Source organism: Helicoverpa armigera, chromosome 4 (genome assembly GCF_030705265.1).
Source record: "Helicoverpa armigera isolate CAAS_96S chromosome 4, ASM3070526v1, whole genome shotgun sequence".
Classification (NCBI taxonomy): domain Eukaryota; kingdom Metazoa; phylum Arthropoda; class Insecta; order Lepidoptera; family Noctuidae; genus Helicoverpa; species Helicoverpa armigera.
The window spans coordinates 8,066,735-8,093,409 of record NC_087123.1 but is presented as its reverse complement, the minus strand read 5'-3'; the positions used below and the strand labels follow the sequence as shown (position 1 = coordinate 8,093,409).

The window sequence follows — 26,675 nt, the reverse complement described above, 5'->3', positions numbered from 1 at the left end:
CTTCGAAGTCATTGACTGGTTAGCATACCCAAGGTATAACTATTATGTCGCGCGAATAACTATTAAGGAGGCGGAGAATGGATGGTTTACTTTTAGTAATTGTATTTTAATTATCCGAAGAAACTGGCTCAGTATCCATCAATTGAACAAAGAACAAATCACTGTTTACTTTTTTGCACCAAGCTCATACAGGTTTTTAAATAGAGATCGTTTAAGATATACTTAATGTGCACCGATACGGAAATTCTACAATATTTTCATGTTGAACTTTTCAGGTTGTCAAACAAAGGAACTTCATTCAAGACACCCACACTTTGTCTCTGCACTTATAAAAAAAAACTGCTGTCAAACCAAGGACGTATGAGATGACAGTTGCATCAAACTATTTAATAAGTAAATAAACGCAAATATTATGAAATAATTCAAACGTAAATGCTACAGGCGACTGCACCGAAGAGGCTCTGTCTGTTATTGTTATCGATACAGCATTTGATTGATGTTCACAGATAGAGCACGGCTTCGCGGACATTGATGGTGCGAAGCCCTTATCTTGGAGTCTGTGACGTCAAGTAGTTCTGTGATATATACGGGCGGAATGAGCGCGCGCGAACATTACTAGTGTAAAAGTGCTCCGTGGATGCCCACTGGCCACGCGCTCGCAGTTCGCGCCGTACTCTTGCGCACGTTGCTTTGCTATAGATATACTGCATTGAATAACACCAGTGTCTTTAGTGAATACTTGTGCTGGAGCGATAGATAGCCGGTAAGTTGTGATTAGTATAACCAATACAAGCAACTATAAACTTAAATTCGTATTTCTCACAGCAAATAAACTATAGCACTGAAGAAACTGCAGTTTTTTACCGATCCTAAAATTATGAAAGACCGGTAACAGATTTCGATAATTTTCCCTATTATAAAATATTCTAAATGATAATAACACAATCAATTGAAAATTTCAACACCTTTTGTGGTTTTATGCAGCGTGAAAATGTAAAAATTGCTACCTGCGGTAAAATCAATGATTGCACAAAACTAATAAGTAATTACAATTTCCGAACCATATACCTTTTTAAAGATAAAATACGTTGAGCAAATCTGCAAGCAGGATAGAGAATTTATATAATGGCATTATATATTATACACAACGATTACAGATAGATACAATACCTAATAAAAAAAAACAAACAAAAGATATAAGAACGCAGTAGTAATGACGGAAGAAACAGCGTTTATTATTGTGTGCACGAAGATACGTAATTCCTATATTGCAGTTACAAGGACCAAGAAGTTTCCTTGAGTATCTATCGTTCAATTATCACTGGATAATATATGTGTGAAGTACATAAGTCAATAAGAAAATCGTTTAGTAGTTTCCGAAGCGTCATGTCTCTTGACTTATAGAATTATCAAGTTCAGTGCCATCTCTAGCACCCATCCTTTGTTGCCTTGAACGTTAATAACTGGCCTGGTCATAGAAAATGATGAAGAAATGTTAGTGCATCTATGCGTCAGCTTCGTCTGTGAAACATTGGTAGGTGCGGTCGAGCTAAAAAAAAACTTTTTATTTTAATTTTGGCTAAAACAAGTCAAGATCAATTAAAAGTACAAAAATAACGATCTGGTTAAAAAGTTGTAACTTGATTTAAATATAAGTAAGTAAGCTTAAAAAAAACAAGATCACCTTAAAATGAGAATATGTAGGTAGGTATGTGCGGTCGTTACATTTACGTTGCGGAATATATTTATTCTTTGAATGGTATTGCTACGAAAACTTGATTTGTATAGAAGCTGCGCATATTTTTCATAGTTGTGGAGGCTTTTATTATTCAATCAAAAGTTCTTTATGACAATGTTGTATGCCTACGTTGTCTTGAAAACTTGTAGAACATGTAAATTAGTTCTTATTGCTCAAATTGCTCAAAAATACATGATTATTCAGCTTTAAATGACTGATTTCAACGGTAGATGTATTTAAATGACTGATTTCAACGGTAGATGTATTAAAATATAACCATAAGGAATCGTTAGTTCAAAGCTATCCATCCAACAAAAAGAAAAATCACGAAATCATTTTTTCCGTTATTATAAGGAAAATTTCTAAAGGTAAACGAGATCTTATTGTTTCAAAGTATCTGCATTACAGGACTTGTTTACTAACTGGCTTTGTTTGCGACAAACAACTATCTACTTATAAGTGTAGGAAGCGATGGAACAAAGATTCCTATTTGCGTCTCTTGACGACTGATGCTGACTTGTTTAGTCCGAATTCTTTACGTGGTTGTAGACGACGGATGTTTAGTAGCTTTGTTTTTCCATATAAGTTCTGAGATTAATCGCAATACCTCGTTTACCCGGGCAAAAAGTAGCCTATGGCCCTCTCTTGAGCTCTTACACCATCAGTGTACCTTTCATATAAATTGGTTCAGAGATTTTGGTTTGCCATACTGACGGATAGACAGATGGAATTACTTTCCCATTAATAATACTAGAAATGGTTTTGCCGGTGTTTACAGAGTTTTCAATGAATAACATATTCAAATGCAGACAACACTATAAAGCCACTCGTCAGTCTCCCGTGAAGTAACATATTTAAAGCTTTTCAAAACCTTGTTTTAATAGGTTATGAAAATCGTTGGTCGTTTTGTAAAACATTTATTTTTTGTAAATAAGGTTCAAATCTGTTTAAATTCGTTGTATTAAAATGACCAAATTCAACCGTTTGCAAAAAAATGCTCGACGATTATAAAAAAAAAACGTGTTATTATTTTCTAAATAGCACTGACATTAATTTTTTTTATGTTTATGTCCTCATTTTCTTACAACTGTTGAATACATTACTTATTACTTTTCCGCCGTCTGAAACGGTGACAGCGCGTTTCTATTTTTGCTTTATCGTAGGATTTTCAAAGATAGTAAAAGCGATCCGGGTCAAAACCGTATCGAATCTTAGGTTTTCTATGTGAAAGTTTCGTGTGTAGTTTTCTTAGTACTGGGAACATTATCATCAGTCACGGCTTCATCTCAGCCCTACGCTTTGACGCGATACACCTTTCAATCAGTGATTTATTTACCCATGACTGCGCATTTATCAAGTGCAAAGGAGTTAAGTGTTAAGAAGACAAACATTGAATAATAAGTTGAGCAAAAAACTTCTGCCATGCAAATCAATATTGACATAAAATCTTTTAACAACGTATTATTTTTATCGATCCGCGCAAGATTACAAAATTTCTCAAAGGTGATGGCGATCTTCACCTTTTGTTCTTGACCTTCAACTCGGTTCTGTCTAATGTCATGTGGTATATTGATGGTGTATGATAAATATGATAATCATTTTATATACGAATATATTATCTTATACTGGATTTAGGCATAATACTCGTATACCTTGCTCTTTTTTGGTCTTTATTACATCTAGTCTCTGTCTATATTTACGTCTGTAAAATTACTTTCAGTTTGTTGAATGTGGAATTTCAGCATTTTTATGCTATGACAGGTTATGAACAGGTTTAGAGGTACAATTATTTCCTGTATCGTTATTTGCTTCGGATCTCAAAAATTTTTCATATGACAGATGTGAGTAAAAATAGATTTTTACTTATACATAATTAAATTATTTCTCTGTCTTAAATTGTTTCCATTTAAAACGCTGGACACTTAAATTTTCAGTTAGGTGAAGCACAATGTTATTTCGAAAATATGTACATTTAGCGACTGAAAATTGCAGCGATTTTACACATTTAGATACTTGGTTAGTCTTTGAGTTGTAAATAGTCAACACAACCAGCAGTTTCGTTTTAAATCGTGCTGTTTGAGTAAAATATTATATTGCTATCTGGAATTCTCGATTGCAGAAAATATGCAAGAATTTACTTAGATACTGTCATGTATTTTATTTTTTTGTAAGTTTTTGCCCTCGAACTCACTTGCGTCCTGACTATAATTTTACTTATATAATAATAACTAATATTTGCATCAGTATGGTATTAATACACAGTATGTATATTGTATGTAATAAATATATATGCCGATTTTGCATAGTAAGCTTAGTAGTTCTTTAAAATTATAATTCCATATATTAAACCAAAAAGATGTTATCTTGTACTAATAATGCGTTATTATTTATAATGGTCAAGGCTTTTGATTTCGTTATACATACATTTAATTTGAATACTTTCCATATCGTTGAATGTCTTGTTCAGTGGTTACGATAAATATACTTTGATGCTTTGATGCTTTAATGCGAAACAGAATATTAGTAACCCTTTTTTGTTTAATTACTGTGACTGTTATTTTGGGCATGAAAATATGCTAATTTTTAAGAGCAAATTTGTATCCTGTAACTACCAGTTGGTAAATTAGTTCATGGTTTACAGGTCCCATTTTAGGATTTTAATCTTACAAACTTGGTTCTCAATTGCCTATATTATATGAATTTAAACAAAAATTACGAAACAAAGTATACAATAAAATATAACAATAATTCTATACAGTGAAATATAACAATAATCCTATGAATATTAGTACCCATTGATACACATTTTAATTAGTTATTGTTGAATAAATACTATACAGATAATAATTCCGCAGACAGGAATTGAGAGAAGAGAAAAAATATATATTCGCGAATAAAACCCAGACAATTAAATATTTATAATAGCATCAATTATTTTCAACTACTAGGAGCCCCATTAAGAGCGTCATCAAAGAATGGAGCAAGTTATGCTCATCATAAAAATACGCAGCTCATTGATCAATTCGCGAGGGATGTTGTAATTTCCGAGTGTTGTTATTCAGATGAAGTGTTTATTCTGCCTAAATTAGTTTTGTTTACATAAAAGTATTACAGTGTTTTAAAAAAAATCATTGTTATAAATAAAAATCTTATATGAAGTCTGTATTTATTTTCCAAAATGAACGTGATCTTTATTATTTCTTCGCAGCTAATACAATTTATATCTGTCCACGTTACCATGGGACATTTGTGTAGTCTTTTATTTGATAGGTTCTCTTTTAATATCATTTGATTACCACCAGATTTAAGTAATCAAATATCAAATGACTGCTCAGCATCAGAACTGATAATTTCATTTCGAAATATTAATCGCAGTAAAATCCACAACATTGTTTCATAAGATGCAGATCAGAGTAATGATAGGGAATATGAACGTTAATATATTTGATTATGATCGTGCTTAATAGGTACAGTCAGTAAAAACATCGGATTTTCTTTCCTTACTGACTTCTTATTTTATCTGTGCTCGGAGATTCTAACATCAGGGTTCTGGTCCAAACTAAATGTTTAACTTATTATATTAACTTCTGTTTTCTTTTTGGTTTCTTTATCTGGTTACACAAAATATATAATAGGTGTATACCTACATAGTATAGTTTCTTCAGGGGCTGAGTAAAACAAGTGACAATAAAGAGAAGTTGATTTTTATTGAAATATAAAAAAAAAATAACAAAAAACATTTTAAACTGACAGATAAAATGTCATGTAAACTGTTTATTCTGTCCGTATTATAGTGAGAACTTAACTTACTTAACGAGTTTAAGTGAATAATCTAGACCTTGCTGATTTTAATGGTTTCATTAGTCACTACAACGTATAATTGCCGATGGAAATTATAATGGCGTTTTATGACGGACGGAAACTTGAGGAAAATGTTTTTCCAAGTCCGAAGGTTATATTGACATGACACATACATTATGATAACATTGAACTTAGCTTGTGTTGACTGAACTATTATACGAACACCGTAAGTGTTTGCTATTCTCTTCGTGGATGGTTTTAGAACTGTTTAAAAATCCACGAGATTAAACGTCGGAAAAGACATCAAAAATCACGCAAAAGTAGCATGTCCATCCATGGTTTTACAGACCATTTTTCCATTTTCAAAACTGTGACTTTTATTTTAAAGGGATTTTCTTCGTTACATTGTAAACGGGGCCTTCTCCTAGCATGAAAGATAATACGATGTGCTCTAAATATCCCGTAATACACCCATCATGATACAAGATATTAATCCGTGGTGTATTGGGCTCAGTTGCTTCACCGGATCTGATTGATAGATAACATGTGAAGGTTTAGAACGCCAGCCATCTGCTCGTATCTCCTGATTTACACATAGCTGAGTATGTGGTTGTAATATTTTATGCCTATTTACCTTTTTGTTGATTCTGAAATGTCAGTTTTACAGTTCATACGTGATTTGTACATGATTAATTGAAAGAAATACTTAGGTAATTCATGAACCGCAATTTGTAAAATGACTAGTAAAATTATAATGGCTTTCATTTTTTGATTTATCTACGAATGATTTTAATTTCAAACTCGTTTCATAAATGTTCGAATTTCCAAGAATTTTGAATGCAGAATACAGCTTTTACATTAGCACCAGCCAGTCCTGCTGGCTTTCAAGGAGGCTGGCAGCAATAAAGGAATAATGACGAATGACACGATATTGAACTTGCGGCGCTGGGAGTTAGGCTGAATGCTTGCTTGTCTGTGTCAAGTGCCGTTGCCGTGTCGCAAGCGATGCAAGTGCTCGCGTCTCGCAACCGCTCAGCTATTACGGTGTTGCAACTGGAAGCCGCCCGCACCTCTCGCTCCCCTACACTGTTCCGGAGGCACATTTTTCTTACGTTCGTTTTTATATGTATCGTAATGTATAGCTTAGCTGAGTATGTAGTATGGGCTTTTGAAAATGAATTCGATGTTCAGATTTGACAGTGAACAGTGTTATTTCATGTTATGTATTTAATTCAATTTTTTTCAAACGTTATCAATGGTAAATGATGTCCAATAAATGTCGCAGTATTTTAATATGATATTATTAAATTGTTAAAATATGTAACAGAATTATAAACTTGTCTAAACTATACTTGAAAAGCTAGATTTTTGGATTATTAGACATTTTGATACGTATCTATCTATTTCTCTTAAGTTTTATGAGGCAGGTTTTTCAGAGAAATATAATAAAAATTGTAATGATGTAACTTATGTGAAGTGTAACCAACCATAGAGTTAATATATTCAGAGTAAACAACAAAGAGCGGGCGTCGCATTAAGCGTGCTTTATATTCCGCGTGTCTATGCTTCTAAAAATATAGGGACAATGACTCAAAGACATTACGCTATGATTATTGCCCGTCCTTATTTTATGCAAACGTGTAAAAAATATAACGTGTAAAGGTCGGTGTCTTCTGCCCTGTCATCCAAGCAGCTCCAATATTTTATAAAAAAAAATATAATAATACAAAATAATTGTACTAATTTATTTAGCATCGTGGCATTGATATAAGTTTCCATAAAATGTTTTGCAACCCAAACGATTCTGTTAACGATATAATTTCGCAAAATATCATGCAGGTGTAATTTTTTGTATCTTAGAGATTATTTTTATTAAAATTTAACTTCGCTAGGGAAAATACCTAAACAATTTCAAGTACCAGTTTTCAGGACAGGTCCGGGTTTGTTACAAAACATGTTTTGTTATTTCTGTATATTTTGAAGGTTATCCTTATTACATTCTAAAATATTTCAAAAAGTGACTCTAGGAGCCTGTTGAATGGTTTTCCGTAATTATACAAGGCGATTTGTCTGGTGGTGGCCGAGGTTAATAACCTAAGCATAATGTAGTATGTACATAATATGGACCCAAGAATTCATGCAAAATTATCATTTACTGTTGTAATTAAATATTATTAAGTCCTTATGAATATTATGTTTGACGTCATAATCCCGGATCTTATTTGAAATTGTTCTCACAGATTTAACAATTTTCTTACCGTATATTCTATATATTTCGTGATATTATTTTATTTCATATTGTAATTATTTTCCTTGACTCGGTTTTTGCCGACTACGGATACATAACCTAAAAGTCCAGATGCACAATAGATCATTAATAGAGTAATACTCATGCATACCAAGTATACGTGGATATAATATTAATTGATATCATTAATTTTAATTACATGATGAACATTTAAATCAATTATTCCCTACAGTAACAAAGAATACAATAATTGAATAAGTTCATTATTAAATACATTCTTGAATAGTGAGCAATGAATTAAACAAATTACAAAAAAAAAAATATATATTTATGCTTATCAATAAATTCACTTTGGCATCTATCAAGTTTTCAGTCGTAGGACAATATGTTTTAGATCATCTTCATTCAAAATATCTTTAAGATCCTTTAAAATAGAAGTCCTTTAAAATAATAAATATTGATGTGCACCAAATAAATCAATGACTACAGTATCAAAACTGACATCTTAAAATAAAATGAGGAAGTAAACAAGACTCATGTTAAAACAATTTTATTTTTCAAAATATGTTGGACCACATTTTTACGGCGGGACTTTTTTGAAAAATGGAAATACCAGTTCGAGGTTTTTATTGTTTTTGGTGAACTCGATATATAGCAGGACCTTGGGAACTTCTGCAATAAGTGGAATATAACTTGTCAGTGCTCCTTTCATAGTTAAAAACCGCTCCGAAGTGGCTACAACTGCTTCTTATATAGGATTTATTTTTCTTTTTCTGTGATCTGGTTTTTGAACTCGCCAGCTATAAATTCTTTATGTCTCACGAAACCTCTTTGGTTAAAAAGAACAAGATGAAGTTTATTTCACAGACGTACACTTTGTGCATTAAAATTATATTAGCCACGGCGCTAATATTAAATGCTTATTGAATATAATCATAATAAATGTATATAATATTGAATGTATTAAGAAAATATAAGTTATGTTTTACAATCACGATATTATAATGCACTCGTAATGACAACATACGTAATGTCGATATAGTAGTTTTATGTTTACAATGTTTTGAACGACATATTGCCCACGCCCATTCACATGTACTGACGCAAGTTTATACCTACTCGACAATTCTATTTAATTACAAACTATTATTAAATAGAAATCTGAATGAATAGATATCTGCTATTAGTAAAGCATTATTATTTATAAACTGATCCAGATTCAAACTGGCTAGATACAATAAATGCCTAAGAAGGTAGGTACTTCCATTGTAGTGATTGTTTTACAGTAATTGTAAATTCCGAATCGCCATTATTGTTTTCCAGTCTTTTGTTTTGTCATTGATGCAATTACCGTAGCTTCAATGATGTTATCCATCTTCGATGGAAACAAGATGGGTAACCGTGACCGTAGTCTTTGTTGGTCGCGTAGAAATTGCGCAAATATTGCGTTGATTGGATTGGAATGGTTAAAGTCACGGTCAAAACAATAATTAGAGCTTAGTCGGAGTCAGTATAGCGTAGACAACAGGGCTGCCAAAATATGCAATTTATTCGAGCTGCTCAAAGCAAAATCAGTTGCGTTTAATTAGCATAATTTATGACCCGTTAAATGCGGTTTATTTTTATATAACAGTAAACGTCTGATACATTGGAAATACCATCACGTCAAGGTTTGTAAATAAAGCTATCAGCCCTAGGCGGCTTGTTGGTGGCGCGTCAACGACGTCGTGTGTATGCTGCGCCCGCGCCGACTACGCTTTTGTCAATGCGTAATAAAATAGGTGCGCACTGACCGTGGCATGCTCCTAGCACCTCATATACACTTCAAACTTACGCGTAACGTTACATATGTTTATTTTTAATCATATTTTAATAAGTGATAATTTTAATAAGATTCCTACATTATATGTGACTGAAAAAATCGCAGGTGATCCATCGGAGTTATTGTTGCACTACTATGAGCACTATCTGACTAATTACATCTCCTGGACGATCTGCCTACGTTCAACGGTACGTATACCGTATTTGTAAAAGCTGAAAGCATTCAGATCAGAAGTGTTTGTGATAGATAACCAGTTTGTTTTGTAACTAATAATTTGGTAATTTTTTTTAGAGAAAGTGTAATTTAATTAAAAAAAAACAATAAGCAAATGTACGAATATTTCCTAAAGCTGTAATATTTTATACAAATAATTGGAAAGTGAAGCCTCAAATTTAAGTACCCACTTGCTATACAATCACTTACAATACTCGTAATTCCAACCAAATTAAATTTGAAAAGAGAGATTATCGTTTAAGGTTAATCGATTGTATTCCCTGTAAAAAGAGATAATTTCATATTTATTAAACAATCATACATTCGTAATGTTTCTCTTCAATGAAAAAGAAATTTTAACGACCCGTTATTTCAATTTTCTGTCTGTATGTATTGGCTCAGTAATTCCTCCTTTTTATGATCCACAAATGTATTAACTGAAATTTAATATGAATGTGATTGTAATGGCTTTGTAGTTTTTTTAAATCCAACAACGACTTATTAATATCTGACAGGCAGATGGGAATACATTCTTCAATCATACTTCATCACGTTTTAGGCGGACCTCTGTTTTTGTTCCAGAAGTTTCAAGCGAAACTTAATGGAAAATTTATTATTGTTTTAAGTCGTTTTGTTTACGGAAGACTTATGATAAATATAGCTGAATTAGTTTGGTCCAATATTTTACTACTTGAAATGTCACAGCGTAGCCAGTTTGTTTTTAGAACCTACCTATTTATCTGCTGCTATTGACCCGGTAAGTTCAAAGTTCACTTGGACTTGATGCGAAAATATAACGGATAGTAGTATTCAAATCATGATTTATACTCGTGCCTTTGTTGAAATAATAATAATTCTTTATTGAGAGTTGTAGGTACCTATAAGTTAATTTTGTGTTTTTAATTAATTTTAAGTTTCTTCTGTTGAACGTCATAAATTGCTTGTATTGCAGGACGTTGAAATATTAGCCTTTTGTTTTTTAATAAAATAGTTTTCCTTTAATAAAAACAGTAAATTACAGTTCAGGAAAGTTTTATTTTAAACATAATAGTATTAATTATAACCTAATCATAGAACATTATGTGCAATGATATCATAAAATTGAATTTTATATGTTAATAAGATAAATTCAAACTTGTTTTGTTTTTATTATTTCATTTGTACGATTAGTCTTGCTTTCCGTTTTGTGTAATTTTCCACCAATACAAGGCTACACTTAATTTATATAGTAATGTACATATTAGAGTCCGAACTTACGCGATCTGGCTATTAAATAGGACGCATTCATTATTTTTTGTTGTAGTCTATGCAGATGAGCCACAGTTTAAATTCTACGAAACAAAATATAAAAAATACGTCCGATAAAATTATAAGGCATTCTGAACCGAAATTAAAAATAAATTCTGATATTTTTATAGCTTGCTTATATTATATTATAATTTGTGCCACCAGTTCATTGATCCTATAAAATAATAGCTAATAATAAATAATAATTGATCTTATAAGATCACAGGTTATTTCTTTCAGCCTTTTTTATCTATGATCATTCTATCAAGGTATATTTTATTCGGTGTTTAATAAATTATGTTGCAACGGTACCAATACAGAATTCTTATTAAGATTAATGTTCTGCGCGTCATATTTACACGTGTCTTCCTAGATGAAATAATGATACGAGTAAATAATATTATCGAGAATATAATTATCTAATTCTAGACATGCATATAATTACTTATCTAAATCTACTTATGCATATAATTATTTGATTCATAGTATGAAATTATAGGAACGGGAAATCCGAAAAAAAATTCATTATTTTAATTTACAAGATGATAATTTTCTACTGTGTTTGTAGTTTAATTCATTTACTTATCTGCTTGAGTCATCAACCTCGCCTACTGTCAGAATTTGATAAGTATCGCGGAACCTGAGTAGCCATGCTCAAGCTTTCAAAGCTTCGCGACTGTGACAAGTCACATTAATAGCAAATATTTCGAAATAATGTACTAAAATGCCGGACTTTTATGTATACTTGACATTATGTATTTCACTTATCCGATATATGTACCTACCTTTTCCTTTCGTCAAAGGTTGAGCAGAATCCGATATTTCCGGTTAATAATCGAGACACTTTACGAAATTTGTACGCTTTTGTTTCATACATTCTCAGAACATGCCTTCGACTGTAATCTACTGCGACTACTAACCTGAATGTTGTGCATCTTCCGAGAAATAAAACAATCACAGCGTCCGTTTCCACCTGCGGCCATCCTTTTATCTGTGTCGACATTGTCTGACGTCAGTTTCACTCGGAATTACCGCAACTTAATTATTGTGACTCTCCTTAGCATTCATTTACAAGGCTCAGTGAAATTGTGCACCTTGAAAATTTCGTTCCGATACTTTGTCTACACTGATTTAATAACAGGTTCAGTAAGTGGGTCATAGTCCAATGGTTAAGGTGATATTTATTTATTTATGCCCTAAAAAATGTCACATATCGTTATCAAGGCGACGACGCGACGTTCGCATAAATACGGTTTTTTATAAGTGAATCCACGTATAAGCAATTAGCCTTGGATTGGCTGTGTGAATGGTTTTCAGATGCTGGTGAATCGATAAACAATCGAGATGAGATGTCGATTCATTGTTCGATAAATATTTCAATACGGAAAACATTTGGCATGTGCGTCATTTCTGCACTCTATTCGATTCGGATCGTTACTTTGCACCGCCACGCGCAGCCTACGAATAGGTGTTCAGATGACCGTCACAAATGTAGGACGAGCAATATTTTGTGCACAAAGCAAACATAACTTCTTTCAATACACGTTAGATTTATTTGTACTTCGTATTAAATATTGGGACACCTTGTCACAGATTCCTATAATATTAATAATATTTACCCGTACCTAAATGTGTTTATTTTCATTTCCAACGATGATCGAATCCATATAGGTACTTACCCGGTAATGAACTTGAGTAAAATAAACTTCACAAAGTACTTTATAATTGTCATATTACGGATGCATCTGGGGAGTCGCTAAATAGAAATATCTCCTGGCTGTTGAACAATGAATTCATGTTTATTTTGAATAATTTATTAAATGTCATATAAATAAAACATGAAACTAAACAGTCATAGAAATTAATATTCATGTGCGGTAAACACTTATTATTTAATTTCACCTTTAAATAATCAATTCGTATGTATTCGTATGTCTGCGCAAGATTACCTTGAACGTCACATTTTTATAGAATTTATAATACACCATCATAATTCACAAGTTTTCGAAAAGGTCGCCATATTATAATATCAATGGAGTTTATTACTACAACAATGTGTATAACAATCAATAGACGCAGAATTTTCATATTTTATGGAATTATAAATGGTTAGCCTTGGCTCGTTAGCAGATTTATGTTCTTAATTAATTACTTAATATATTCTCTTCGTAGTAATTTGTGTAGTGATTATAATGCCTATTACTGTTTGCGGTTAGATTCACTTACGACATTTCACTGTTTTAGAAATAACTTCCAATTAGATTCGGCCTTAAATCAGTTCCATTAAAACACTGCAAAGCCTACTTTAAGCAATTCTTCTTTCGTTCCAAATGTTGTTATTAATTTAATCTGCGACCTTGTCAAGTATGCGCGTAAGTGGTGCACATAGCACTGGTATCAGCTTAATTAAGTAAATAAAATGCCACAATTTCACAACAAATAGTTTGACAACTTTTCTCTGTTTTGAAGGATGCTGATATTATAAAGAATAGTCGGCCGTGTATTGGTAGTTTGCCTAGAAAAAAAGATTTGCATATAAATCGTAGGATTTTCTTAATGGCTATAGAAAAATGTCGTGCAGCATGACTCTTAATAATCAACGAACCCGGATGATACTTCGGCATAATTTAAAATATGGCCAGGTCATTAATAATGCCTAATAAGGCAGGTTAAGTTAGGTGAGGCGAAAAACGCCCACTAGCTTAACCATCGGCAATATTTCCCATAGAACATCTCAAATCTAAACTGGTCGATGATAAGTTGTAGCGTTTACGTAATAACCCATGATTAACTATATTTAACCAAGGGTTGATTTCAGTTAATAAATTGTTCAATATTTAACATTATTGTAATGTTATTACTTGCTCACTCTCAGCTAATTTGATATTTAATATTAATTTGGGCCCAACATGCGTAGCTGAGACGATTGGCGAATCGGCTCGGCACCCGGTCCACCCTGACATTCGGCAAACTTGACGCTCGACAGTAAGCGGCTAAAGTTACTATTGTACCAAAAACCGCTCATTCTGCAATCGCAATACCGTGTGCTCACACCTTAACATTAACGTAATCCAAACAAATATAAAAAGTGTTCGTGTTTAATTAGTGCACTTGAACGTTTTGTCATTATGTTGTGATTGTTGCAGTGAAAATGGAGGCGCTGAGTAGGCTTGTCGAGGGCTACCATGACTTGATGGACAACAAAAGTGATCAGAGGGTGAAAGGCTGGCTTCTGATGTCGTCACCCTTCCCCACCCTCGCGATATGTCTCACATACGTATTCACAGTTAAAGTAAGTATTTACCTGTTTCCGTACATCTGTATTATGTCAGCATAATGATCGATACGTCACAAGAATCGATTAACAATTGATATAACGTCAAACAAATTAAACATCATTAGGAATGTTTTCCACTGGAAATTGCCACCGTTATTAGTACGCGTTGCGTAACAAATTATAGTTCAATTAAAGAACTTGGCATTTGTATGGGCCGGACAATCACTTGTTTTGACATATTGTTTTATTGCATCTCATGTTTTTTTCTCTGCCAGGTGTTGGGGCCGAAGTTGATGGAAAATAGAAAACCCTTCGAGTTGAAAAAAGTATTAATATTCTACAACTTGTTCCAAGTCTTATTCAGTATTTGGCTGTTTTACGAGGTAAATATGCAAAAGATTAGTTATTACAGTGATACAAATTAATTTAACTTTGCCTTTACTTACTGGAGCTTTTATTTTTATAGAGTTTGAAGAGCGGGTGGTTCACAACGTACAGTTTTCGGTGTCAGCCTGTCGACTACTCGAGGTCTCCTGACGCGATGCGGGTAAGAGAACCTTCGCTCGTCACTTTCCTAAACCTGTTTACGTTCATGGGCAGCGCATCTCCAACTGGACTGTACACTAAGCACTTTTTAGTAGACACCTGTCGAACAAACCTTAGGTTATCTGCAATTCTAGGCGGGAAGACTTAAGATTGATATTTCGAACCTTTTTAGTTATCACATTAATATCTACATAAAGACCATGCATCTTTACATTTATGATATTAAATATTTATTATTAGATTCGCATACCTGAGGCTAATGGCATTTTAGTTATGTCCTAACCAGCCTTTACAAAGTTAAAGCTACCATTAACTCTGTGAAAATTTAATAGCAATTTATGGTGATTATTTATACATAAGCAATTTAAATTGTCATTGCATCGTATGAATCATTAATCCTTTGTTCTAATCAGTCGATTTGAATAGTCATGTGATTACATTAGTCGTACTTTGTCGAGTGTAGTTCAGGAGCCGTACCTTACCATTAAGTATTAGGTGCGGAATATTTTTCTTGCAACTCATTTGCAATAATGAACTCGATAATGACATCTCGTAAGTGCTCGGTCTTGTGCAAGTACAGCTGACAAGAGAAATAGCTATGCAGGTAGCTTCAATTACACCGTACTTGGTTTGTGTAGCGATGTATATTATACTGTATTGAAGTATATATTGTTTTGTTGACGGTGCTCCATGCTAGCATCAATTAAGGCGTGTTGTACATAGGCGCATGTGTTAGGTGAGCCGAGGTTGTTTGCCTTCAAGTTCATTCGCATTTGTGTGTAATTACCCTACTGATTGCACCAGCAATTTGTGTTTGTAGTCTTATATTTAAATAAATATATAGTGAGAGCTTGCGAGATGCATATTGCATATCATTGCATTTTTTTCTGTAATTTTATTAGTGTTTAATTGGGCAAAATATAAATAGATATGTTAAATATTTGTATTCGTAAGCAGTGCAAGTTAGAAATAAGACATTCCTAGTCGGAAACAAATGCATCGTGCTAAACGATTGGCAATAAAATGTTATGTATTGTATTAATTTACCTACCACATATCTAATTGATTGGTATTCTTTTGTGTTAAGTATGTTATGTCGAGTGCGTCAACAGCCTGCATACCTATGTTTCTCATTAAATATCTGATAAATTGTAGAATTCACTGTCTATGAAGTAAACAGGAACCAATGGTAGCGGCTTAGTCGCAAGCATAATTTCCTTATAATGATATGTCGTCTTATAAACTATGAAATTGTGATTTTTCATCGTTCTAAAAACATTTTTTTCTTTTATAGACAGTCCATGGCTGCTGGTGGTATTATTTCTCGAAGTTCACAGAGTTCTTCGATACGGTAAGTTTTTACATTGTTAATTACAAAAAATCATCAATCCATAAGTTTCAATCGATAAAAACATAAATAAAACGTATTGAGAACTTGAACTTGTAAACCGGAAAGTTTTTTATGAGGCCCACGGAACTATTATATAATAATACATAGTCGATTAAGGAAAATCCTATTACTCTTTTGGATGAAGGTGTCTATTTTAATATGCTAATAAAAAGGCATTTTAAAGCTAAGTTTATTATACCTACTGCGAAGTTCAAAAGTTAACAAGCCCATAAATCCTTTAATATGCTTGTAGCGTTTACGTAATTGTTAAGTTTGAGATTCAAATAGAATAAAAGGCAAATTATTTTGACAAATAAAGGCATGTTTATTGAAGCTATTGTTCCAAGTTTTTGTTATTAATTAATTATAAAACATATGGCGAACCTTGTATACGCAAATTAATGATTTATACAACGAGTGCTTAATAGATGACCATGTCCAAATATACCTACACCAAAGTAATTTATAAAATTTTTGATGCCGTAAAAGTCTCATAAAATATTTTACTTCAAACAAAAGCCACGTTTTCGCTACATAAAACAATTGTTTTGCAGCAAAATGGTGCTTAAAACTTGTTATGATTGCAAAATAAAGTGCTATAAAGTCAGGGGCACTATGCGCGAAGCCTTAAGTGTAATAACAGCCTTCGTCAACTTGAACCCTTGAAAATCTAGTTTCGTTTCGTTGTGATATAATGGGCAGCCTCGCTGTTATATGCATGGTTTTCCTGGCTACCATTTGCTGACCTGTTTGGCTGTATTTGACTAATCTTGTATCTATCCTATGTACGTATATGTTTACGGAGGTCCCAGTGGCGGCGTAGCATCGGGTGGCACCCGGGGCGGACTTCCTATTGAGCACCCCCAAAAAAATCACGGACTAAAATTGAAAATTAAAGTACTTAAAAATCGTGTAGAAATCATTCATGGTGCCTTTTGCTAGGTTTAACATAAAGAAACCGGAGACAGATCACTGCAAACTTATAGCGCTAGCTAAGCGAGCCCGTAATTTTTGAGTTTTGGGACATAAAAGTACCCAAACATGACCTAGAGAAACAAGCGTCAAGTGAAAAAGCCGCGAGCGCAGCGAGCGCGAAATTTTTGAGTTTTGAAACAGTAATGTACTAAAACGAGTTTGAAAAAAAAAAGGCGTAAAGTGAAAAAGTCGCGAGCGTAGCGAGCGAGAATTTTTTTAGTTTTGGGACACAAAAGTACTCAAACAAGTGTGAAAAAAACTACTGCAAAGAACAGAAGCCGCGAGCGTAGCGAGCGCGAAATTTTTGGATTTTTGGGACGCAATGATACCTAAAGAAATTAAAAAAAAAATAACTGTTAAGACTTATTGTCTGCTAAGTGAAATTTTTGAGTCTTGGAACACAAAAATGCTCAAACTAATTTGAAAAAAACCAGTGGAAAGTCAAAAAGCTGCGAGCGCAGCGAGCGCAAAATTTTTTGAGTTTTGGGATACAAAAGTCCTCATCCTCCTAAACAGCTTAGAAATCGGCAGCGTAGAGCGTCAGTTGTTTTTGCTGCTTCGGTGCTTTAACTTGAGGATTCAAAGGGTACCAAGCGTAGAATAAATCAGAAATGACGAAAAAATTGCGAGCGAAGCGAGCGGATTTTTTTTTCTACCTTTGTGGAATTAATTTAAATAATCAGTTAAAAACAAAAATAAACAAGCCAGAAACAGCCGGACTGGCACCCCTCAGTGCCGCCTCGACGTCTTGCGCATGCACTGTTGTAGTTTTGTTTAAAATTTGAATAGCGTGCAGTGACTGGTTGTGAACCTAGGCTTTGCAGATTAGAATGGCACCCTCAGTGACTTGTCCCATTGGCCCGTGCCATTATGGTCGTGCAGATATGTGCCGACCGAGATGGCACCCCCCTAGATGTGGTACCCGGGGCGGACCGCCCCCTCCGCCCCCCCCTTACGCCGCTACTGGGAGGTCCGTGAAACACTTCCTTATAAACAAATTTCTGAATATTCATTGATATCTATTTATTCCTCAAGAAAGGGAACTGGAAATCCTACCAGTCAGGCTTAACAAAAACTTGGTATATTACTTAATATCTAGACACACGGCAGTGTGTCCGCCAAGTTCGAGCAAAAAAAGCGACACACCGGCCGTGGGTTATATTACACGAACCATTTCGGGCCAAATTCGACCCCCCTGTAACTCAAAATCTATTTTATTTACGCATATCAAATTTCTAGTATCTGTTGAGACCCCCTCACTTATCTAAAATACAAAATTTCATTAATATACCTATTGTAGGTCTTGAGATATTGACGTCAGAAAATCGCTATTTTTACTATACACTCACTGACTGACTGACTGACTGACTGACTGACTGACTGACTGACTGACTGACTGACTCACTCATCAAAAACCTAGACCACTTCCAATGGTCGTATTGACTTGAAATTTGGCATGGAGGTAGGTCTTTATGTCAAGGTAAAGGGAAAAATCTGAAAATGGCCAAGTGTGAGTCGGTTTCAAAATAATGAAGGTGTTTTATACCCGGTGTAAATTTATACCCCTAAGGAACTAAAACGAACTAAATTTATTTATATAATATATCTTCGAATGGTACAAAGGTTTGTATTTAGTCAAAGTAAAGTAAAAATCTGAAAACGGCCAAGTGTGAATCACTTTCGAAAATAACGAATGTGTAACTTTGATCCACGAACATAATATATGATAACATGTCATGTCAGTCAGTTGGTAAATCTAGTCCATTTAGTTAATCTAGTTCATTTCTTTGTAAGAAACATAGTGCATATTAAAAAATCTAAAAAATAGTATAAATGAGACATTTCTTTAACTAACTTCATCATAAGAAAAAAATAAAATAAACAACCTTACAAAAATAAATGAAATCCACCCAAAAAAAATGTGAAAGACTGCCAAGTTCGATAATATGCTTCGCCTATAAAGAAGTGAGATCTGAATAAGTACCAAGTTATACACATACTCAGTTAAAATAGTTACTTTTAATGATGATTACTTGGCAAGTTTTAATAGAAAATTAAATACTTGATTCATTGCGTTTAGTAGGTTTATAACAAGGTGTATGAAAACTTGCCAAGTAACATCATTAAAAGTAACTATTTTTAACTGTATGGAACTTGGTACTTATTCAGATCTCACTTCTTTTATAGGCGAAGCATTCCCATATTATCGAACTTGGCAGTCTTTCACATTTTTGTTTTGGGTGGGTAATATCTTCCTGAAAAAGCTACTATAATGGACTAAGTTCAAGGCCGTACCCTGACAATCGGGTGTGTTTATTTCCGAAACTGGTACAGACTGCTTTATTAGTTAAAATACGTACGTACGTACGATAAAATACATACATACATAATACGCTCCAATATTAGATTAATTTGTTTACTTACAATACGTGCTAAATTTAGCGTGGTATATGTATGTACCTGTGTGTATATATGTGATTATTTGATGGGATGTTTCTCGATTCGTCGTGTACAATTCGCGTCGTACGTTAATTGGACCTTGACTTCAAAAGTTTGCTATCAATAAATATAAGAACATGTTCACAGACTAACTGAATATTTGTTTATCAATTATCTACTTTGTTAGTCGATCAATGTACCTAATCATATAAAGCTTAGAGACACTCAAACAGATGCTACTCTATAGAATCGATTTTGTGTCATTTTTCCGGTTCCCAAGGAATGTATCATTAGCTGTAGATAATAAAGAATAGCTCAAACCGGATCTAGGCGATCCTGTTCCTCGTCTATACAATCAAGTTTCAAAATGGGTGATAAAAGTTGTTTCGAATAGGCAATCCACATTTTATTCAACGTGAAACACAAACGACTGCCATATCTCACAAAGAACTGGCCATTGAGCTTGTGAACTTCTTTTAATTAATTTTATACATTCCTTTGTGACAAAACCCGATTCCAAATTCAAAAATTTTGTTTCATTCAATTTCAATTACATAAAACCTTTTTCTGAAAGAAATAATGGCTGTTTAATAGTTTAGTCATCGTTTCTATTACTGATGATTAGTCATGTAGGTATAATAAATTAGCTGCCTCAGTGAATTTGAACACCTGTGAAGTAGGTTTATTCAAACAAATAAGCAAATAACTTAAATCGATTTCATGCTTAGATCGTGCTTATCTTTGTAGTTGCAAGCAAATCTTGCTAATAGCACTAATAGCTATTTCGATTGATTGAACTGTCTCATAAATTGATATGATTATCAATATTTGTATCATATGTCAAATATGTTCAGTAGGATATTATCATATATCAGGATTTCAAAAAGTAAATTGGTCTCAACTGCTAAGTATCTAAGCACAACGTTTTGCATTACAAAGATTAGAAGGGGATAATGTTATATTAATAGACACCATTTTCAATTCAATCCAAATCGAACGAGTATATTCAATGAGTTTCTTCTCTCACCTAAGCGACAGGCTTGACGTTTAGTGATGTGCGTAATATATGGTCAATAATATCGATACTTTTTCCAGATCTTCTTCGTGATGCGCAAGAAGTTTGACCACGTGTCGAAGCTCCACGTCATCCACCACGGGATCATGCCCATGTCTGTGTGGTTCGGAGTCAAGTTCACTCCAGGTCAGTACAACACTATTTACCTAGCATTCGATGTTTGCTTAATCAACAATCTGTGTGATTCCAAAGTTCTGTTTGATTTAACTGAATCAGTATTCAGAGTCCACGACACTGCCTAATGTTCTCACCTACATATATGAATTTTTATACTGCCGGTAACTGTCAAATCATGTTGTCGTGTTCAAACGGATTTTGATTGACTGAACACATTTTTCATTTAGAATAGAGACAATATTAAAAAATAAATATCCATAATGTTCACACGTATTAATTCAGAATTTGTACATTCCAATTTTGAAAATTTGAGAATGTAGCAGTTATAAAAATGCCAAGGTGATCTGACTACATATTTATTTTTAATTTGAATGTTGATGTAATGTGCGTAAATGTTTTAGTACGTGTCGCTAATCTGCAGTTTGAGATTCTTTCTAGCCTTAAATTAAAAGTAAATGCGTCGTTTTTTATTAAATTATTTACGGTTAATCACGGTTAGCAAAAAAAAAGTTTCGTAGCGTTTTAAAACGTTACATTTTACGTCCTTTTTTGCTTCATAAAAGGATAACTAATTCTTTATCAGATTCATCTCAATCAAACCGCTTGCAAGAAAAACAGCGGCGTTTTAATTACAAAGTTTGCAAAAGAAAATTGTTGGGAATACCGATACGGCTGTTAGTAATGGCTACATAGATCCGTTCAAGTCATGATTAATTTTTTGCATCAGTAATAGTCGGTTATTTGTTACAAATGTTCACATAATCCGCATGCGGCTGGGAAAAAAACTATAAACACGAGTACTTTACTAAGAGTTTTTATCAGACAAGTCTAATGTGGGAAATTACCTAGATATGTAAATTTTCCACAACCTTATTATTGTATCATCGACTCATTTTGTTATATTAAAAAAGAAGCAAAAACGTGAGTTGTAACTTAAATTTTGATGTTCGCACTTTCGCATTTTGGGTTTTCCACCGAAAGAATTTGATTTCCTCAAAAAGCTTCCTCAATAATTTGATTCATGTCACGAAATGCCATAAAATTCCCTGCATTATTTGCTTAATTTATACTCAACATAACGGAGAACGGAAGCACAATACGTGATAACAACGACTGATTTGTATCACAAGAATTAGATATCACTGATTTCTTTAAGGAAAAATAACTCCCTGGTTTTGTTTACAAATTCCTACACAATTATGCAACGGTTCATAATTTATTAAATCCTCGTTGAAACTTGAGCTCGTTACTTAACATATTCCCGCTAATTACAATGAAAAGTTCTGTACATAATAAGCTCTTAATGAACTGCAAATATATAATAAACAAAGAATGACATAATCTATACACTGTAGTCGCACACTGTTTGTTTACAATTTTAGTACGTACTTCATAAATTGTTCAGTAGAGTTTGCACATTAAATAGAAAATTGTATTTAATTTGTTTGCAGTAATACCGTGACTGACGCAACTGGTAAAGATACACTCTTGTAATCACGTAGTTTTTTCCTCTTGAGTCTACAATTCCGTATAAATTAAAAACAAACTTCTAGAACTTAGATGTCTACGAGAAATCGCGTCCATAACAATAATAGATATTTGACCAGTAATAAAGTGACATATGTATGTACGTGCTCAACACGGACAAGGATTGTTTGTTAGTCTAAATCCGTAACAAGGATTATTCTAGAATTACCTACAGTAAAAATATTTCACGTATGGCCGAATGCGAAGTATTAGGAAATTAGTCTAAGTCACCGTTTTAACAAACATTCGGAGTCGTTGTACCGCTACGAACCGGTCAGTATTTGTCTTTTAACTAATATATCTATGGTATTTATGAATACTTTTAACAGTTATTTAGAATGCTAGGTTATTAAGTTAGGTCTAGTATTATTAATTTAAAGTTCAGCTCGATAAATGCTTGTCAAATAAAAAAAACACCGTCAGCTAACGGAGGATGATACCTACTACGGTCATGAGCATTTGCATCTATATTTTATTTCCACTAGGGTTGACAAACTCTTTGTAAAAGCCTAAGCAGCACCTACAATGTATTTGGTACGAAGCATTGATTCATCATACTTACTTAGGCGATTTCTCCTCTCCTTTCTTACTTCTTTAAATAACTCTTCGTTTTCATTTGTTACAGGTGGTCATTCTACTTTCTTCGGAATGTTGAACACATTTGTACACATTGTGATGTACTCCTATTACCTGCTGGCTGCCCTCGGACCTAAGGTCCAGAAGTACCTCTGGTGGAAGAAATACCTCACAGCTCTACAGATGGTGAGTTTTTAAATATGGAATCTTTGATATATTTAACAAAAGAAAGTCAAAAATGATCTTCTGTGGCTTTGACTTGGGCCATATTACACTCACATCGTTCTATATTGAAAAAATAAGAATACAGTTTGGAGTCTGACGAAGAAATGAAAATATCAGTTTATCTTTGTTTATAATTTCGTTGGCATTTGTAAAACGTGCCTATCTCGATTCGAATTGTAAATGGTAAATGAAGCAAGAGACAGACTCTCCTTGACATTATAATTATAACCGCCTTACATAAATTAGATAATACTGAATAAACTATGATTTAGTATACGATTTTGATAAGTCGGTGATGGTCGAATAGCCCCAGGTATGGTTTTACGTTCTGTCCAATGTCAATGTTTTGCAATCAGTTGAAGTCGAGCGAGTGTGTACCCTTGAACGTCGCCGACATACACATGGCATGTATCGTGACGTCACAAGCCATGCCGGTCTATTCAATAGCTCATTATAAACGTCACCCTTCTCTTCCTGCTGCTGACGTAGCTTCTGAATAGCGGATTTTGTTATTACACGCCTTGCAACATATCCTGCGGTAATTGTGGCTTTTGAGCCGAATCGTTTTCTCAAGACCCAGCTCATTAGTTCATTAATAACCTACATCAGTATTTTGATGGACGGAAATTGACTAAATCATGTGATGTTTATTTTGAAGGCTGGTGTAGTCATTACTTATTAGGAGACTGGTGTCAAAATGAAGATAGATGTTCAGATTATTCGAGTTAGTATACATAGTTTGTAAACATGACGCGATATTGCCACAGGTCCAGTTCGTGTTGGTGTTCCTGCACGCCTTCCAACTGCTGTTCATCGACTGCGACTACCCGCGAGCGTTCGTCTGGTGGATCGGCATGCACGCCGTACTCTTCTACTACCTATTCTCAGACTTCTACAAACAGGCCTACCGCAAGAAAGCCAAGGTACGTTCACAATTACACCTTTTTTAGCCACATTAATCAAAGTGACATGTCAAATCGACCATTCATTGTCATAACAAAATTGACACTAATTGTAACCAATGCCTATTCTAAATACAAAACCTTGAACATTTTGCAGCATGCAAATATAATATATCTAAACATGTCAAACAAGTACACATTAAGATTTTTCAAAACCAATTATCACGTCCCATGTTTCACAATGATTAATAAATTCTTTACGGCAACCTATAAAATCAATTAACATAATCAACACATCGACTCTGACAACGTAGTAACTGTGACTAATCGTAATGTTTACTTGCAGAAAGAGAAATCCAAAGTGAAGGTGGAGGCCGAGGACTTGAAGTCGGAGACGAAGGAGAGGATGTTGCCGCTACTGAACGGCTTCGGGAACGGGTCGGCGCTCGGCGACGTGCGCCAGAGGATGGCGGGCGCAGTCGCCTCGCAGTGATCGCCTACTCCTTACCTTAGTCTATATTCTCTATGAATCTCATCGCGCCGAGTGAATACACTATGTACTCACATAAATTCCTTTAATTACAGAGTACAGACTAACCTTGTTACGGGTGACGCGTCAGTCCTGCCACAAAGCCCTTACAAATTGCAGTTGGCACGGAACGTGCATTATACTGACCATAAACTAGTTGTTATTATTGACACCTAGTACTCATGCGTCAGTTATTATGCACAACATAGACTGCAGTGTCACTTATAATAATATGTTAGCGTTATCCTAGAGTAATTTAGGAGTATCAATAAATTGGTTAAAGTACAAAACGGGAAGCTCGAAAATTGCCCGCCCTCAGCCGCGGTTCCCGACGGGGCTATGAGCTCAATTAGTTATAAGTTATTTGTATACGTAGCTCAGTAGTGATAGTAGTTGTAATTTATTCAAACCGAATACTGTAAGTCCTTAGGATTCTTAGCAATAATGATTCTTGACTATTTATTCGGGTGTGGATACGGTAGGACTAAGAAAGAGCCAGTATTTTCATTCGTGGTTATTAGGGTTTTTTGATAATGCCTTCGCTGCCGATTTTAAAGATTTATGCACAGTAACCTACCTATCTGCTCTCGTGTTTAGTTTACTCAGTTCGTCCAAATCGATTGAGTATACACGAGTTCAAGTATACAGCAAACTGTGTGCGAAACTAATAGATGTATAAGTACCTGCGTCGACGTAGTGTGTCGTCGTAGCACGCCACTTAAAGAACTGAGATGTATTGAATGATCTGTCGTGTTAATGAGCAAACATACATAGATCGCTTGACGTTTAGAGACGACTTTGTGGCAAAATGGCTGCGATGTGTGGTCTCTCTATTGATACTACTGAACATATAGAAACAGTAGTGTTATGAATTTATTAGTTTGCTCAAGATCCGGGTAGGATTTATGCCCTGTGAAATTGAATTGTATTCGTAACAGAATTATGACGATGACTGTAGACAACACTAGCAGGTTTTTTACACATCTAATTTTATTTGATTCAGAAGCCATAAGCTTATTATAATAACCATCAAAGCATTTTGTTGTTGTTTGTGACTGATTGATGATGAGATGCTTTGAAAATTGGTTAAGACACCTTCATGGAGTAACCGAAGTATTATATATTATATAATAATTATATATTGTAATTCAGCTGTTAAACATTTTGTCTACAAAAATCAAAACCCAAATGAATTTTGTCTCCGAACTGGTACTGTTGAAAATGGTACTTTTGAAAATATGGTTCAATCAAAGTATCAAATGTTGAAATTTGTTGGATGTATTAAAATATCCACGTTTCAGTGTTTGCTAAGTTTACGTGAATCAAGGCTATTCGCATTATGTATATGTATATAAGTACCTAAATCGACATTCTGTAAATATGTTAAAGGGTAATCGTACATTTATACTTTGTGATACTTAAGTTAATAAAAGAGAATTTAATATTGATAAGTTTTGTTTTTTCTACCTTTGACACTCCTAAACACCTCATACTTATGTTCTGCTCAAGCGCACTAGCAAAACTAATTTTGATCTCATGATTGAGAGTGAGTGTAATACATGGCTTAAAATATTTCTTCTGCGGTCGTGTGTCGCCATCTTTATATTATTCATTATCCTTCTATTATGTAATGTTACCGTAAAAACGTTAAATATGTATAAAAAGCGGTCATTCGCATTCTTGTGGTCTAAATCCTGTCTGGGCTTACTATCTTCAAAGGTCAAACATCTTCAAAAAAAAACATTGTAAGTTTCCCATTAGATAGACACTACTAAATATAAAGATGATTTACAGATAGGTATCTACAAGAAATTGATGATAAAAGAGCGGTTTTCCCCGAACGGTCTTTGTCTCGTCTACAAAAGATATAATCATAATCTGTTGTTTTTTATAATGTTTATCAATATTCGTGTAGCCTATAGCGAAAACACACATAGTTTTTAGGGTCCCAAAGGGTAAAACGGGTCCGTCCGTCTGTCACCAGGCTG

General features: G+C 33.9%; 1 protein-coding gene across 1 annotated transcript; it reads left to right on the top strand.

Moving 5' to 3' along the window:
* The first annotated feature begins 581 nt into the window (after positions 1 to 581).
* LOC135116739 (very long chain fatty acid elongase 7-like) lies at positions 582 to 26,138 on the top strand. The gene is made up of 9 exons (XM_064034203.1): positions 582 to 763; positions 14,256 to 14,401; positions 14,662 to 14,769; positions 14,853 to 14,933; positions 16,227 to 16,283; positions 20,832 to 20,937; positions 23,081 to 23,217; positions 24,024 to 24,179; positions 24,505 to 26,138. Exons 2-9 carry the CDS (start codon positions 14,261 to 14,263, stop codon positions 24,649 to 24,651), a joined length of 933 nt encoding a protein of 310 aa, XP_063890273.1. The 5' UTR covers positions 582 to 763; positions 14,256 to 14,260; the 3' UTR covers positions 24,652 to 26,138.
* The last annotated feature ends 537 nt before the right edge of the window (positions 26,139 to 26,675 follow it).

Coding starts and splice junctions, on each gene's coding strand:
- LOC135116739 (XM_064034203.1), top strand. CDS start 14,261: ATGGAGGCGCTGAGTAGGCTTGTCGAGGGCTACCATGACTTGATGGAC. Junction 14,402..14,661: donor CATACGTATTCACAGTTAAA/GTAAGTATTTAC, acceptor TTTCTCTGCCAG/GTGTTGGGGCCGAAGTTGAT. Junction 20,938..23,080: donor CGGAGTCAAGTTCACTCCAG/GTCAGTACAACA, acceptor CATTTGTTACAG/GTGGTCATTCTACTTTCTTC.